Genomic DNA, 17,689 nt, shown 5'->3' on the forward strand with positions numbered 1-17,689 from the left:
TATGATGTATTGCTATAAACAGACACTACTATATACAGACACTCTACATGTCTGATATATTCATATATATATAGACACTCTAAATGTAAGATGTATTACTATATGTAGACACTCTACATGTCTGATAAATTACTATATACAGACACTCTACATGTCTGATATATTTCTATATACAGACACTATACATGTCCGATGTATTACTATATACAGACACTCTACATGTCTGATATATTTCTATATACAGACACTCTACATGTCTGATGTATTACTATATACAGACAATCTACATGTCTGATATATTACTATATACAGACACTCTACATGTCTGATGTATTACTATATACAGACACTCTACATGTCTGATATATTACTATATACAGACACTCTACATGTATGATGTATTACTAAATACAGGCATAATTCTAGTAAATCAGAACCAGATTTATTCCTGCAAACCAGTGGTTTGTCAACTCTAAATGCATTTTGTTTTATTTAATTTTTCATATCATGTGTGTTGAATAATATGAATCTAAGTTGACATGACATCATACACATGGTTATTGAATAATAACTCTCCATGTCTGATATATTCATATATATAGACACTCTAAATGTAAGATGTATTGCTATATACAGACACTTTACATCTATGATGTATTACTATATATAGACACCCTATATGTATGATGTATTACTATATATAGACACTCTACATGTAATAATTTGAATCTATGTTGACAAGACATCATACATCTCATGGTTAGTAATAAGCTGCAAACACAGGGAATTCCTTAAAACCTTACTCAAATTAAACTGGGTATTAACTTTTGACAAGGAAGAAACATGGAGTGTAAAATGAATTTCCATACCAGTTTCACAGTGTGATCCAAACCATCCCTTACTGCAATTGCATCTGTAAGAACCAGGTTGTTCCTGACAGATTCCATGGTCATTACATGGAGATTGAAGACGTGTACACTCGGGAATGTCTACAATAAAAATATGCTAGATGTTAAAACACAAATGACCAAGTCCTCACAATTACAAGATTATACAGTTCTCTACTTGACCTCAGGTCACAATTAACATTTTCTAAAAATCAACATTACCTAAAGGAAATTAACCTTCTATAATGATCCTGAGGTTCAAAAAATCAAAACAATAACTTGTAAAATTCACTTAGAAAAGTCCAAAACCCTGAACCAAATAATAATAATAATAATAATAATACAGTATTTGTAGAGGGTGACTCATTAGTCAAAGATTATTCACCCTTGAGGCCATCTTAAAGAGAGTATAACAATGTGCATTATATGAAATATAGCAATATACTTACTGTTTATTTTAATAAGTTTAGTATTAAAATACTAAAATCCATTATCTATTATATATATATATATATACATGTAGTGGAAGCTAAGTAATGTTCCACATAACTGTACCAGAGTATTGGAAGCTCTTTTTAAATTGCTCTGTTCTTGGTTTTGGTGCTAGGTTTCCATGTGATATTGTGTTGAAAAAGGCCTGAATAAGTCCTACAGATACTCTGGTTCAGTTCCATGCAGACATTTATATACAAAAACTGCCTTGTGAAAATCTATCATTTCATATACTATGAACCATCTGAGTTCTGTAAACAACAGTGCTTTTGAGGGATGATCAATAGATGTATCTAAAATTGTGCATACTGCTCGTTTTTTAAGTTTATAAATCCTGTCAAGCTGTGATTTAGCACAGTTCCCCATACATTTGAACAATAATCTATTGTTGGAAGAATATATGACATGTAGTATATATTCCAAGATTCCACAGGTAACTTTTCTTGATTCTGCTGAGTAGAGACATTTTGGATGACAGGGATTTACAAAGCTTATCAATATGGTCATCCCATTGTAAATTATTATCTATAGACACACCTAAAAGCTGTTCATGTTTGATATGAAATAAACATATTTACTTTTTTTAATAAAGATCCTGATATTAAGCCCATAAACATAGAGAATAATTTAGCTATGTATTAGTTATAAAAAAGAAGTCAATCAGATCAAGCAGAAATGAACTCAGTTTTGGACAAGGTCAAGTCCAGCATTCAATGCTACATTACAATAGCATGTAATGAAATGAAAATTGTTTTAAAGCTAACAAAGAAACAGTTAAATTAAATACACATAACAAAAACATAAATCACTTTTTTGAACTTATTTATGGAACCCTCAGTAGTTTTAATCCTACCATCATATTAGACCAGGTTGGTTAAAATGGCATGACCTTAGGCAATTCACTTAACCCCAACTGCCTTGGCACTAAATAACCTGTCTTGCTGTTTATTCATGGAATCAATACTGCAGCAATGAACAAATCCATTTGTAGCTTAACCCCCTAAATAATAATGCCCTTAATGATACAGTAGGACTTCAGATGACATTCATAAATACCCAATGATTAGCTACAAGGGTACCTGAGTTTAATCTTCATGTTAATTCTAAAATCATCAGATTAACTTTCCTACTTTTTGAAGATAATTGAGTACATGGGTTTATATATTGAAAGTTAATGATATGGTCTCCTTTAGTCTAACTCTTTAAATCAGGCAATCCATTCCTGAATGCTACCAAAGTCAAGACATAGTCAGTGAATATGTTCCAAGTAAAAATTTATACCAAGGTCAAGATGCAGTCAGTGAATATGTTCCAAAGAAAACTTTATACCAAGGTCAAGATGCAGTCAGTGAATATGTTCCAAAGAAAAATTTATACCAAGGTCAAGATGCAGTCAGTGAATATGTTCCAAAGAAAGATTTATACCAAGGTCAAGTTGCAGTCAGTGAATATGTTCCAAAGAAAAATTTATACCAAGGTCAAGATGAAGTCAGTGAATATGTTCCAAAGAAAAATTTATACCAAGGTCAAGACATAGTCAGTGAATATGTTCCAAAGAAAAATTTATACCAAGGTCAAGATGTAGTCAGTGAATATGTTCCAAAGAAAAATTTATACCAAGGTCAAGTTGCAGTCAGTGAATATGTTACAAAGAAAACTTTATACCAAGGTCAAGACATAGTCAGTGAATATGTTCCAAAGAAAAATGTATACCAAGGTCAAGATGTAGTCAGTGAATATGTTCCAAAGAAAACTTTATACCAAGGTCAAGACATAGTCAGTGAATATGTTCCAAAGAAAACTTTATACCAAGGTCAAGATGCAGTCAGTGAATATGTTCCAAAGAAAAATTTATACCAAGGTCAAGATGTAGTCAGTGAATATGTTCCAAAGAAAACTTTATACCAAGGTCAAGATGCAATCAGTGAATATGTTCCAAAGAAAACTTTATACCAAGGTCAAGATGTAGTCAGTGAATATGTTCCAAAGAAAACTTTATACCAAGGTCAAGATGCAGTCAGTGAATATGTTCCAAAGAAAAATTTATACCAAGGTCAAGACATAGTCAGTGAATATGTTCCAAAGAAAACTTTATACCAAGGTCAAGATGTAGTCAGTGAATATGTTCCAAAGAAAACTTTATACCAAGGTCAAGATGTAGTCAGTGAATATGTTCCAAGTAAAAATTTATACCAAGGTCAAGATGCAGTCAGTGAATATGTTCCAAAGAAAAATTTATACCAAGGTCAAGATGCAGTCAGTGAATATGTTCCAAAGAAAACTTTATACCAAGGTCAAGATGCAGTCAGTGAATATGTTCCAAAGAAAAATTTATACCAAGGTCAAGATGCAGTCAGAGAATATGTTCCAAAGAAAACTTTATACCAAGGTCAAGATGTAGTCAGTGAATATGTTCCAAAGAAAAATTTATACCAAGGTCAAGACATAGTCAGTGAATATGTTACAAAGAAAAATTTATACGATTGTCAAGACATAGTCAGTGAATATGTTCCAAAGAAAACTTTATACCAAGGTCAAGATGCAGTCAGTGAATATGTTCCAAAGAAAAATTTATACCAAGGTCAAGATGTAGTCAGTGAATATGTTCCAAAGAAAAATTTATACCAAGGTCAAGACATAGTCAGTGAATATGTTACAAAGAAAAATTTATACCATTGTCAAGACATAGTCAGTGAATATGTTCCAAAGAAAAATTTAGACCAAGGTCAAGACAGTCAGTGAATATGTTCCAAAGAAAAATTTATACCAAGGTCAAGACATAGTCAGTGAATATGTTCCAAAGAAAAATTTATACCAAGGTCAAGACATAGTCAGTGAATATGTTACAAAGAAAAATTTATACCAAGGTCAAGACATAGTCAGTGAATATGTTACAAAGAAAAATTTATACCAAGGTCAAGACATAGTCAGTGAATATGTTCCAAAGAAAAATTTATACCAATGTCAAGATGCAGTCAGTGAATATGTTCCGAGTAAAAATTTATACCAAGGCCAAGATATAGTCAGTGAATATGTTCCAAATAAAAATTTATACCAAGGTCAAGACATAGTCAGTGAATATGTTCCAAATAAAAATTTATACCAAGGTCAAGATGCAGTCAGCAAATATGTTCCAAAGAAAACTTCATTACAAATATGACAAAATATAAGAATTTTGTGAATCAATCAAATAATTACAGAGATTGGTGTTGTTCTTGTTTGCAGAAAGTAGCATAATAAAGAAACCATTTTTATGAATAAAGTATTCTTTGTGTATAACAATTACCAAATCATAGCACATTAGGTAAGCCCAGTTTACCTTGCAAATCCAGTTATCCCAAGCTATAAAAGATATTAATAAGTAATTCTGACCTGTTTTGGCCGTTTGTCCAGACAGAAGTGAGACAAAAGTATCCTCCCCTGGATTAATCATTAATTGCTGGGAGAGCATGGAAGGGTGTGTCTATATCATGATCATGTATAATCAAAGAAACACTTTTACTCCAAACTTCTTCTTCAGATATGTTATCTGATCATAGTATGTTAAGAGAATAGATAAGAGGTTGATGAAGTTACTTCCCCTTAACCAGAAATGTACTCTGACACCAAGCCCCTTACATATTCAAAACATCTTTGAGTCTCAAGTGGAATATGGGTAGGATGAGCACAGGTTAATGAATATATTAAAGGCCTTGAATACATAGTTTTGCTTCCACCAAATCTAGCAAAGTAGAGGTACTCGTCTTGTTACATAGCTGCTGAGTGATTTGGGAAGGTAGCCTGTTGCACTGCTGATACCGTTCCCACCAAGCTGAACAAAGCCCTTTTGGGCAAAAGGTATTCAAGATAAAAACTGCAGAATTATGTCAACCACTGAACAGTTGCACTTGAACAATATGCTTGTACCAATTACGTTAACAAATAAGTTGATAATTTTGCAAATTATTCATTAAGTGTTGGATTAGTTCCTTGTAAAGTGAACAGAAAAAGCAATGGATCTAGGATGAAAAAGAGCCTGAATGGAAATAACATGTTGTTGTTGTTGTGGGGTTTAACGCCATTTTTCAGCACGCGATAGGCTATACATGGCGGCCAGTATTAATGGTGGAGGAAGAACCTGGGAAAACGCCGGAAAGAACCACCGACCCACGAGAAGCTACTGGCAAGCTTTCTCACATACCCACATTGGCTGAATCCTAGACTCAAACCGCCGCAGACAGAGGTGAGATGGCAGTGATCCGTAACGAAGAGCGCTTTAGACCACTCGGCCACTCTTTCCTTTCTTTGAATGGCAAGAACAAACAAGATTTCTCTCTTATGACTGGCAAAGATGCTGCCATGTACCACTTCGAAGCCATTATGAGGTAATCATAAAGCTGCCTCTTGATTCATGTACTACTTCAAAGCGATAATTAGGTAATCATAAAGCTGCCTCTTGATTCAGGTATGACTTCAAAGCCATAATGAGGTAGTCATAAAGCTGCCTCTTGATTCATGTATGACTTCAAAGCGATAATGAGGTAATCATAAAGCTGCCTCTTGATTCAGGTATGACTTCAAAGCCATAATGAGGTAGTCATAAAGCTGCCTCTTGATTCAGGTATGACTTCAAAGCCATAATGAGGTAGTCATAAAGCTGCCTCTTGATTCAGGTATGACTTCAAAGCCATAATGAGGTAGTCATAAAGCTGCCTCTTGATTCAGGTATGACTTCAAAGCCATAATGAGGTAGTCATAAAGCTGCCTCTTGATTCAGGTATGACTTCAAAGCGATAATGAGGTAATCATAAAGCTGCCTCTTGATTCAGGTATGACTTCAAAGCCATAATGAGGTAGTCATAAAGCTGCCTCTTGATTCAGGTATGACTTCAAAGCGATAATGAGGTAATCATAAAGCTGCCTCTTGATTCAGGTATGACTTCAAAGCCATAATGAGGTAGTCATAAAGCTGCCTCTTGATTCAGGTATGACTTCAAAGCCATAATGAGGTAGGCATAAAGCTGCCTCTTGATTCAGGTATGACTTCAAAGCGATAATGAGGTAATCATAAAGCTGCCTCTTGATTCAGGTATGACTTCAAAGCCATAATGAGGTAGTCATAAAGCTGCCTCTTGATTCAGGTATGACTTCAAAGCGATAATGAGGTAATCATAAAGCTGCCTCTTGATTCAGTTACTACTTCAAAGCCATAATGAGGTAGTCATAAAGCTGCCTCTTGATTCAGGTATGACTTCAAAGCCATAATGAGGTAGTCATAAAGCTGCCTCTTGATTCAGGTATGACTTCAAAGCCATAATGAGGTAATCATAAAGCTGCCTCTTGATTCAGGTATGACTTCAAAGCCATAATGAGATTTTCATGAAGATGCCTCTTGCTTCAGGTAGCATTTCAAAGCCATAATGAGATTTTCATGAAGATGCCTCTTGCTTCAGGTAGCATTTCAAAGCCATAATGAGATTTTCATGAAGATGCCTCTTGCTTCAGGTACCATTTCAAAGCCATAATGAGATTTTCATGAAGATGCCTCTTGCTTCAGGTACCATTTCAAAGCCATAATGAGATTTTCATGAAGATGCCTCTTGCTTCAGGTACCATTTCAAAGCCATAATGAGATTTTCATGAAGATGCCTCTTGCTTCAGGTACCACTTCAAAGCCATAATGAGGTAGTCATAAAGCTGCCTCTTGCTTCAGGTATGACTTCAAAGCCATAATGAGGTCTTTCAATAGAAGTCTCTTGCTTCAGGTACCACTTCAAAGCCCTAATGGGGTCATCATGAAGATAACTCTTGCTTCATGTGCCACTTCAAAGCCCTAAAAAGGTTATCACGAAGATGTCTCTTGCTTCAGGTACCACTCAAAGCCCTAATGAGATCATCATGAAGATGCTCTGGAGAAAGAAAGATCCAAAGAAGACAGTGGTTTAAAGACAAAGGACTGATTTACCACAAACAGGTGCTATTCCTAATAAAGAGATGTCATGAAAGAAAATGAAACAGTTCATGGAAAAGAAGCTAGTTCAGACTGATTTTGAATTTAGCTGTTTCTGCAGATCATATACAAAAGATGGTTCAGTGAGGCTCTGACAGTAGTTCAACAGATGTGCTCCCAGGATTTTATCCTAATGGTGGATTTCCCACTTGTCACAAAAAGGGGTGAGTAGAACAAAAATGGAGGTGGGGGAGGAAACAGCTATAGTTCAATATTTACATAACACTTCAATATCCATATTTGTTCCTGCTCCACTCTGTAAGATCCCTACTGAAACTTCAATTTTTAAAAGTTGTTGCCTCTAGTTGTATAAGCATAAATCTGTTGATTGATTCTGAGCTTAATCTGTTACTTATGTGTGTGTAAATATTGTTCTGTACTGAGAACCTCCTTTCACAATCTGCTGTCTGAAGTGCCATGTACATAGCTAGCTTAGCCAGCTGGAACAAGTTTGAAAGCTGTTCTTTATGGCTAGTATGTACAATTTTTGAGAGCTCACAAGTATTTTCTTTTTGGATACTTCTGCTCCAAAATGAGATTTTTTACTAATAAAAGCTCTGCCAAGGTCTAACTTTCTTGAATTATCACTCTGCTGACTAGTATGCCAGATTTATTTCTGATGGGATTTGGAATCTATTATAACATAGTCTACTTGACCAAACAGAAGTATTTTGATCAAATAAATAACTTTATGCCTTCATGCAAAATCCTGAGTTTATGTTCATTTAAAAACATAAAAACCCATTAATGCATTCAGTACTGCATCTTAATTAAAGCAACACTGGCATTTAATTAGAAGTTTATTCATTAGTACTAGACTAAGGCATAATGATCAGCAACTCCTGAGAAAATCCAGCAGGCATTGTCTTCTAAGACCATCAACTGACCACAGAGCTACTGGGAAAACCAACACAGTCTTTGTTTCATCACTGACAACTGTGCCACAGCTAGATCATACTAGAACTGAACAGACCACCTGGTAAGTACTGACTGATATGGTGGCCCATGTAGACCATTCCTGGAGAAACCATCACCCGGTATATAGCCTGGTATAGGCTGTAGTGATCATTCCCTCAAAAGCCAGTAGCAGACATCAGCAGCACTTGTCAGCCAAACCCTGGACCTAGTCTGTTCCAGCTCCAGCACAGTTTCAGCCAACATCTTGTACCAATAGGACTGGGTACAGTGATATGATTCCCTGGCCTACCCATTTTCAGATACTTAAATGATTGTTCTATCTTTGATGCCTACTAACACTTATACTGGATCTGGTTAATGAGTCTCCCAAGTATTCATTAGTGAACCAATGAACAATGAAAGTATTGTGGACATGAACCAGAAATATATATTTCTGATCCTGGCTCCATCCTGATCATAGTATCAGCAATGGTGATTTTCCATGAGCAGATGCCTGGTACCTGTCTCAGACTTTTGATAACACTGTAAGTAAATGCCTCAATTTATCTCAACTTCACTGGAAATACAAAGTACTCTTAAATAATATTCTTGGACAGAAACATTAATTTGGAATTATAATGAATTCTGACAATGACCTCTAGGATTATATTATTGTAATTAATTGGAAGATTGTTTCTACATCATCACACTTCAGGCTACTGGTGCATTGGTATATGTGTGACTACAGGCGCATCAAAGCCTTCATGTAAAATCCTGACAGTTTATATTCATTTAAAAACAGACAAACCCATTAATGCATTCAGTGCTGTATCTTAATTAAAGCAACACTGGCATTTAATTAGAAGTTTATTCATTAGTACTAGACTAAGGCATAACAATCAGCAATAAAAAGCACAAAAGGGAAGGTATCAAAAGGTCTCTTAACAGAAGGCACAAAATGGAAGGTTTCTAGAAGGTGTCTTGCTAAAAGGCACAAAATGGATGGTTTCTAGAAGGTGTCTTGCTAAAAGCCACAAAATGGAAGGTATCAGCAATGTCTCTTATGAAAAGGCACAACATGAAATGTAGGCAGGGTCTCTTGTGAAAAGGCACAAAATGGAAGGTATCTGCATGGTCTCTTGTTAAAAGCCATAAAATGGAAGGAATTTAGAAGGTCTCTTGTGAAAAGGCACAAACTGAAGGTTTCTAGGTGTCTTACTAAAAGGCACAACATGGAAGGTATCTGCAAGATCTCTAGAGAAAAGGCACAGAATGGAAGGTATCTACAAGGTCTCTTATGAATAGGCACATAATGGAGCTATATGCAAGGTCTCTTGTGAAACGGCACACGATGGAAGGTGTCTTGAAGGTCTCTTGTTAAGAGGCACAAAATGGAATGTATCTGCAAGGTCTCTTGTGACAGCATGATGACCAGGTACAAGTGGGAGCAGTAACTACAGGTGGATGAGATATGTACTAATGCCTCATTCCAAGGGGAGAATACTCTCATCTGACTTCCATTTTTGCAAGCAAACGACCTTTTAGTATTTTGGCTGATAAAACAAAAAATAGGGTTACTGGAGGTTGGGTCATGGCTGGATTAGGAAGGTAGTGGATGTTCTCCAAATGTTAATTAATGTGTATAAACCCATCTGAAGATGAAATATAGAAACACATATCAAGTGAGCAGTTATTAGAAATATACAATTACATACCAAGTGAGCAATTAATTCCTGTCCATCCTGAAGTACAGTTGCAAGCATAAGACCCAGCTGTATTTATACAGATGCCTGCATTTTGGCATGGTATATTCAAGCATTCATTTGTGTCTGAAAAAGATGTAATTATTTATAAATTTTCAAATGAATTTCAACATGAACATTTTATGCATATTTAATCCAGTGCACTGTTAAATTGGTCAGATGGATGACTTTTTTAAAAGTAAGCATTTGAAACACAGGAGACATAATATTTATGAGTGTTAAATACAACCCAATTTTTATATGATTCCTCATTAGGCAGCCATCTTTTAAAGATGCCTATTGTAGCCTCTTTGAAAAGGTGGCAACTTGTATTTGTGTTATTTCCTTAACATTTATTTAGATATATGGGATGGTTGGATTTGTTTTATTTGTGTTATTTCCTTAACATTTATTTAGATATATAGGATGGTTGGATTTGTTTTATTTATGTTCAAACATTGATCTTGATCTAAAAAGACATACATTTTCCAATCAATTACAACATGGAGATTTCATGCATTTTAATCCAACTGTATTTATTCACTTGGTTAGTTGACTGACTTTTCAAAAGAAAAATATGATTTCATTTAAAAAATGGACAATAATAATTATGAGTACTGTATTTAATCATTTTATTTAAGTTTCTTCTTAAGCAGTAACATGTGTATTAGAAACTGCATGGATTTTTGTTGGATAGGAAAGAGCCCACCCCAGCCATAATGGTCAGCATAATAAAATAAAAGTAGTCTCTAGAGACAGATACAGATTCTAGTATAATACAAATTATAAGCTAGCATGTATTTTACCTTCATCACAGTTATTTCCTTGCCAGCCCTTGCTGTAATACAATTACAAGCTAGCATGTATTTTACCTTCATCGCAGTTGTTTCCTTGCCAGCCCTTTGCACAGCTACAGGAGTAACTTCCGAGAGTATTATTGCAAGTTCCACCATTTTTGCAAGGAATGCTTGGACATTCATCTATATCTGTAAAAAAAATAATATATATATATATATATATATGTGTGTGTGTGTGTGTGTGTGTGTGTGCTTTATTAATATTGGTAATAAATAATTATGAAATAATGTTAAATCCAAGGTGTCCTGGAGGTCTTGGATTTGCTATGCTTTTCATTCTGCACTGTTGCTATCATTCTTTACTGTGAATCTGTTTATTATGGTAGATATTAATAAACATGATTTTGCAAAAATTTAAATTTTTCTCAGCAAATAGAGGAGAAAGAAACTATTATTTTCATATGTGCCTTGAATAAAATCATTAAATGAATTTAAATATACACCAGAATTTTATTCAAATCGACTAAGCATTTTTAATGATATAGCTGATTAATATAAAACAGTTGCCTCAGTTGTCTTGACTACAAGAGATCCTGTCTACTGTCATGATGTCACTAAGTCACATCCAGTCAATCACCAATACTGTCTTGCTGTTACCAGTCGATCACCAATACTGTCTTGCTGTTGCCAGTCAATCACCAATACTGTCTTGCTGTTGCCAGTCAATCACCAATACAGTCTTGCTGTTGCCAGTCAATCCCCAATACTGACTTGCTGTTGCCATAAAGTTTATTTTGTAACTTAAAAAATACCATGGACAAATAACATAAATTGATATAGTAAATAATGGAAACGAAAGAAGTTTATGGAGTTTAACAAGTAACTAGTCAGATTTTTGTTACCTACTCCAAAAATGTCAAACTTTTCACTGTAGTAAATAATAACAAATGATTCATAATGACAAAATTGTATCAACTAAAGATACTGCTAAGACATGTACCTTTGCAAATTAATCAAATTATATCAAAATTTAATGCAAACATTCTAACAACCATCAAAATTTCTAGTCACTTTCAAACAACTGTCATCTTGTTGCATGATCAAAAAGGACTAAACTGCTGCTACAGATTTATTGACAACTACTGCTTTTATGACGTGAAAGGACTAAACTGCTGCCACAAATATTAGTAGCAATATTTGTAACTTATAAGTTGATTTTACTTCAGTGTGTCTTGTTCAAAATGGTCAATTTTTGTGGTCACATATGGGAGAAACTGCCAGGTTGCCCATTGTCCAGTTTAAATGGGCAGAATATCATCTGCTAGTGACCTTATCAGAAAACATCTATTGACAATGACAGCTTTTATGACAAGAATTGTCAAAACTACTACCACTGATATGGAAAAGTACTGCTTTATGATGAGAATTTTATAAATTACTACCACTGATATGGACATGTACTGCTTTATGATGAGAATTTTATAAATTACTACCACTGATATGGAAAAGTACTGCTTTATGATGAGAATTTTATAAATTACTACCACTGATATGGAAAAGTACTGCTTTATGATGAGAATTTTATAAATTACTACCACTGATATGGAAAAGTACTGCTTTATGATGAGAATTTTATAAATTACTACCACCGATATGGAAAAGTACTGCTTTATGATGAGAATTTTATAAATTACTACCACCGATATGGAAAAGTACTGCTTTATGATGAGAATTTTATAAATTACTACCACTGATATGGAAAAGTACTGCTTTATGATGAGAATTTTATAAATTACTACCACCGATATGGAAAAGTACTGCTTTATGATGAGAATTTTATAAATTACTACCACTGATATGGACATGTACTGCTTTATGATGAGAATTTTATAAATTACTACCACCGATATGGAAAAGTACTGCTTTATGATGAGAATTTTATAAATTACTACCACTGATATGGACATGTACTGCTTTATGATGAGAATTTTATAAATTACTACCACTGATATGGACATGTACTGCTTTATGATGAGAATTTTATAAATTACTACCACTGATATGGACATGTACTGCTTTATGATGAGAATTTTATAAATCACTACCACTGATATGGACATGTACTGCTTTATGATGAGAATTTTATAAATTACTACCACTGATATGGAAAAGTACTGCTTTATGATGAGAATTTTATAAACTACTACCACTGATATGGAAAAGTACTGCTTTATGATGAGAATTTTATAAATTACTACCACTGATATGGACATGTACTGCTTTATGATGAGAATTTTATAAATTACTACCACCGATATGGAAAAGTACTGCTTTATGATGAGAATTTTATAAATTACTACCACCGATATGGAAAAGTACTGCTTTATGATGAGAATTTTATAAATTACTACCACTGATATGGAAAAGTACTGCTTTATGATGAGAATTTTATAAATTACTACCACTGATATGGAAAAGTACTGCTTTATGATGAGAATTTTATAAATTACTACCACTGATATGGAAAAGTACTGCTTTATGATGAGAATTTTATAAATTACTACCACTGATATGGACATGTACTGCTTTATGATGAGAATTTTATAAATTACTACCACTGATATGGAAAAGTACTGCTTTATGATGAGAATTTTATAAATTACTACCACTGATATGGACATGTACTGCTTTATGATGAGAATTTTATAAATTACTACCACTGATATGGACATGTACTGCTTTATGATGAGAATTTTATAAATTACTACCACTGATATGGACATGTACTGCTTTATGATGAGAATTTTATAAATTACTACCACTGATATGGAAAAGTACTGCTTTATGATGAGAATTTTATAAATTACTACCACTGATATGGACATGTACTGCTTTATGATGAGAATTTTATAAATTACTACCACTGATATGGACATGTACTGCTTTATGATGAGAATTTTATAAATTACTACCACTGATATGGACATGTACTGCTTTATGATGAGAATTTTATAAATTACTACCACCGATATGGAAAAGTACTGCTTTATGATGAGAATTTTATAAATTACTACCACCGATATGGAAAAGTACTGCTTTATGATGAGAATTTTATAAATTACTACCACCGATATGGAAAAGTACTGCTTTATGATGAGAATTTTATAAATTACTACCACTGATATGGACATGTACTGCTTTATGATGAGCATTTTATAAATTACTACCACCGATATGGAAAAGTACTGCTTTATGATGAGAATTTTATAAATTACTACCACTGATATGGAAAAGTACTGCTTTATGATGAGAATTTTATAAATTACTACCACTGATATGGACATGTACTGCTTTTATGACAAGAATTGTCTAAACTACTGCTACCAATAAGGATAATTACTTTAATGATGAAAATAGACTAAGGTATTTTGACACCGTTATGGACAATTACTGTTTTTACAGATAAAGAGCTAACAAATATGGTATTATCCTGTGCAGTGGTAAAGTTATTGAGTAAAGAAAATAAAAACAAAAACTTCAGTAGATACTGAATTTCCTAGACAGTTTACATTTAATGAAATACTGAATTCCTAGGATTTTAATATCTAATAAATTTGGTTTGTCACAAGCTAGTTTCCCTTAATTTTGTATACTGACAAAGGTTCATTGCTCTTTAAATCATTAGTTTGATTCCACAACCTGAAGAAAGGTCCATTGTTTCCACAGAATGGTCTATTGTTTCCACAGAAAGGTCTATTGTTTCCACAGAATGGTCACTGTTTTATTGCTGTTGAAATTTGTATGAAACAGCAACTTCTTTGAAATCCATTAAAACTTACTACCAAAAATAACAAATTGAAAGTAATTAGAAAGCAACTCATTCTCAGAGTTGAATGTTATCAGGTTGCTGTATTCAACAAACATTTTGTTGATACATCCATACATACTACATTGAAATCACACAATCACATAATACATAATAAAATGCACATATGTTCTCAGCAATATGTCTCTCAAATTCCTTGATGAAAAAGGACATTAAAGGATATAACATTTTTGACTAACAAAAGATATAAACTATTCCATGGAACACTTATTGAGCACTTACATTTTTCAAAGAATTTTTTCTAAAATGTGTCCAGCCTAGAGCCAGGATATCCATCTGATTTGAAGGTTTTAAAGTGGAAGCATACATACCAGTCTGACATTCACTCCCTGTCCATCCAAGAAGACATTTACATGAGGCAACGCCATTATTGCTGATGCAGGTACCACCATTCAGGCAGTGAATGCTGAGGCAGAGGTTTTTCTCTATCGTAAAAAATAGGCAGAAAATTAGTGACATATGTAAATATGGAGAAAAGGTATATAAAAAAACAAGTGACCTATGTTTGCCTTCGCAGTCTCATAAGTGATTAATTTGTTTTCACAAACAATGAGCTATAAGTGAGTTTGTTCTTGTTATTAAAAAATAACAGCAATTTGAGGCTAACTTTCATGTAACAAAGTGTGATTCATCTGTACTCTGAATATTCATGGTGTCCAAAAAGACAAAGATAGGAAAATAGATTCATGAATGATCTATTATTAGTATTTTAAATTATATTATTTTGTATTATTTTATATGTGTGAAGTACATTACTGGAAAGTTAGAAGGATAAACTGTATTGATGATGTTATCATAGACAACTTGATCTACATGATGATGTTATCACAGACAACTTGACCTACATGATGATGATATCACAGACAACTTGACCTACATGATGATGTTATCACAGACAACTTGACCTACATGATGATGTTATCACAGACAACTTTACCTACATGATGATGTTATCACAGACAACTTGACCTACATGATGATGTTATCACAGACAACTTGACCTACATGATGATGATATCACAGACAACTTGACCTACATGATGATGTTATCACAGACAACTTGACCTACATGATGATGTTATCACAGACAACTTGACCTACATGATGATGTTATCACAGACAACTTGACCTACATGATGATGATATCACAGACAACTTGACCTACATGATGATGATATCACAGACAACTTGACCTACATGATGATGTTATCACAGACAACTTGACCTACATGATGATGTTATCACAGACAACTTGACCTACATGATGATGTTATCACAGACAACTTGACCTACATGATGATGTTATCACAGACAACTTGACCTACATGATGATGTTATCACAGACAACTTGACCTACATGATGATGTTATCACAAACAACTTGACCTACATGAATTTCTTCACCAAGGCATATTAATTGTCTATTCATCTCTTTAGGAAGGCATTAGCACTTTCACAAATGATTGAAAAGTTGGATAAATTATCAACTGATCAATTTGTATTTGACTGATGTATTTACAAATGTCTGATGTCTTCCTCATTTCCCTACAGGAGATGTGATTAATATTTGCTTGTCACAATACAAATTCATTTAAAAAAGAACAACTCATAGACAATGTCAGGAAACTCAAGTCATGATTCACATTTTTCACAGAGTGTAAACTGATGCTTCATTTACCCTGTTGGTAAATATAAATGAAGACAAACATTCAACATACCAACTTCACAATATTGACCACCCCATTCTGGTCGACAGTCACAACGGTAGGACCCATTCAGATTTACACATGTTCCCCCATTTCGGCATATAGTTGCATTTTGTATACATTCATCAATATCTAGAAATAAGAATAAGAAGTTCTTAAGAAAAGTTTGGAGTTACATTCTGAAAAGTATCAGGAATAAAATATGCTTGCTCAGTAAAATATGATGTGATTTTAAAGATAAATTTAAATTACAAGTGTAAACATCATGTAAAGGGCATGAAATCTGGTGTGATTATAAGATAAGTTTAAAATACAAGTGTAAAAATCTTTACATTAAAAACTATGATTATAACGGGATACATCAAGGCTGAAAGACCAAGACACATTCATGAGCCATATCAAATGAGTTCTTTATACTAACTCTAAATAAAACACTAATATGGTCTTGAATTTATTACAAACCCTGTCTTATATGCTTTTGAAATAATTTCAGCTTAGTATGAATCAATGCAAACTAAATTAGGATTAATACAATTTCAATAAATTGCATACAAAAATACCAACATTCTGACATCAAAGAAGACACCTAAATAATTCCAATCTGGGGGTGTCTTATGAAAATACAGACTGAATATCTTCATTGCATGCCAAATCAAGTATTTATGATTAAATTAAATTAAATTAAATTAAATTGAATTAAATTAAATTATAAATTAAATTAGATTAAATGGCTATGACATAAAAAGCAAAACCATATGAATGTATTCTACTACAAATTCTCCATAAATAGAGGAGATAAGATGGGCTGCATAAATTATGGATCTGTGAGTTTGTATAAAATTACTAGATGATAATTAATGAATCAGACAGCATTAAAGGGCTGATGAAAACTGCATTATCATTATAATATACCTCATGAAGAATTTTCTCTTTTTTATTTTCTGAACTATTGACATCTCATTCTATTCCATTCTTTGTTCTCATGATGTTTCATCTTCTGAGTAAATTTAATTCAATTAAAATGTGTCCTATTTACAAATACTATCCAATTTCTTCTGTCACAAGCATGAGACTGTAGCTATATGCTATATACCCAATCAAAGGGTTGGTGTCAGAATAACACTGTTGCTATATGCTATATACCCAATGAAAGGGTTTGTCAGAATAACATTGTTGCTATATGCTATATACCCAATCAAAGGGTTTGTGCAGAAAGACAATGTTGCAATATGCTATATACCCAATCAAAGGGTTGGTGTCAGAATGACACTGTTGCTATATGCTATATACCCAA

The 17,689-nt window shown here is 33.4% G+C and overlaps 1 protein-coding gene across 1 annotated transcript in view; it reads right to left on the bottom strand.

Annotated features, from left to right (window-relative positions):
* Positions 1 to 17,689, bottom strand: part of LOC149798748 (uncharacterized) — a 337,174-nt gene that overhangs the window by 141,383 nt on the left and 178,102 nt on the right. The window contains exons 44-48 of the mRNA XM_089957621.1: positions 16,408 to 16,527; positions 15,002 to 15,115; positions 10,880 to 10,993; positions 9,981 to 10,094; positions 870 to 989 (exon numbers count right to left, since the gene is read on the bottom strand). Of these exons, the coding sequence (XP_089813747.1) occupies positions 870 to 989; positions 9,981 to 10,094; positions 10,880 to 10,993; positions 15,002 to 15,115; positions 16,408 to 16,527 (582 nt within the window). The remainder of the gene's footprint in view (positions 1 to 869; positions 990 to 9,980; positions 10,095 to 10,879; positions 10,994 to 15,001; positions 15,116 to 16,407; positions 16,528 to 17,689) is intronic.

This window comes from Sinohyriopsis cumingii, chromosome 5 (genome assembly GCF_028554795.1).
Source record: "Sinohyriopsis cumingii isolate HCF-2022 chromosome 5, ASM2855479v2, whole genome shotgun sequence".
NCBI classification, from domain to species: domain Eukaryota; kingdom Metazoa; phylum Mollusca; class Bivalvia; order Unionida; family Unionidae; genus Sinohyriopsis; species Sinohyriopsis cumingii.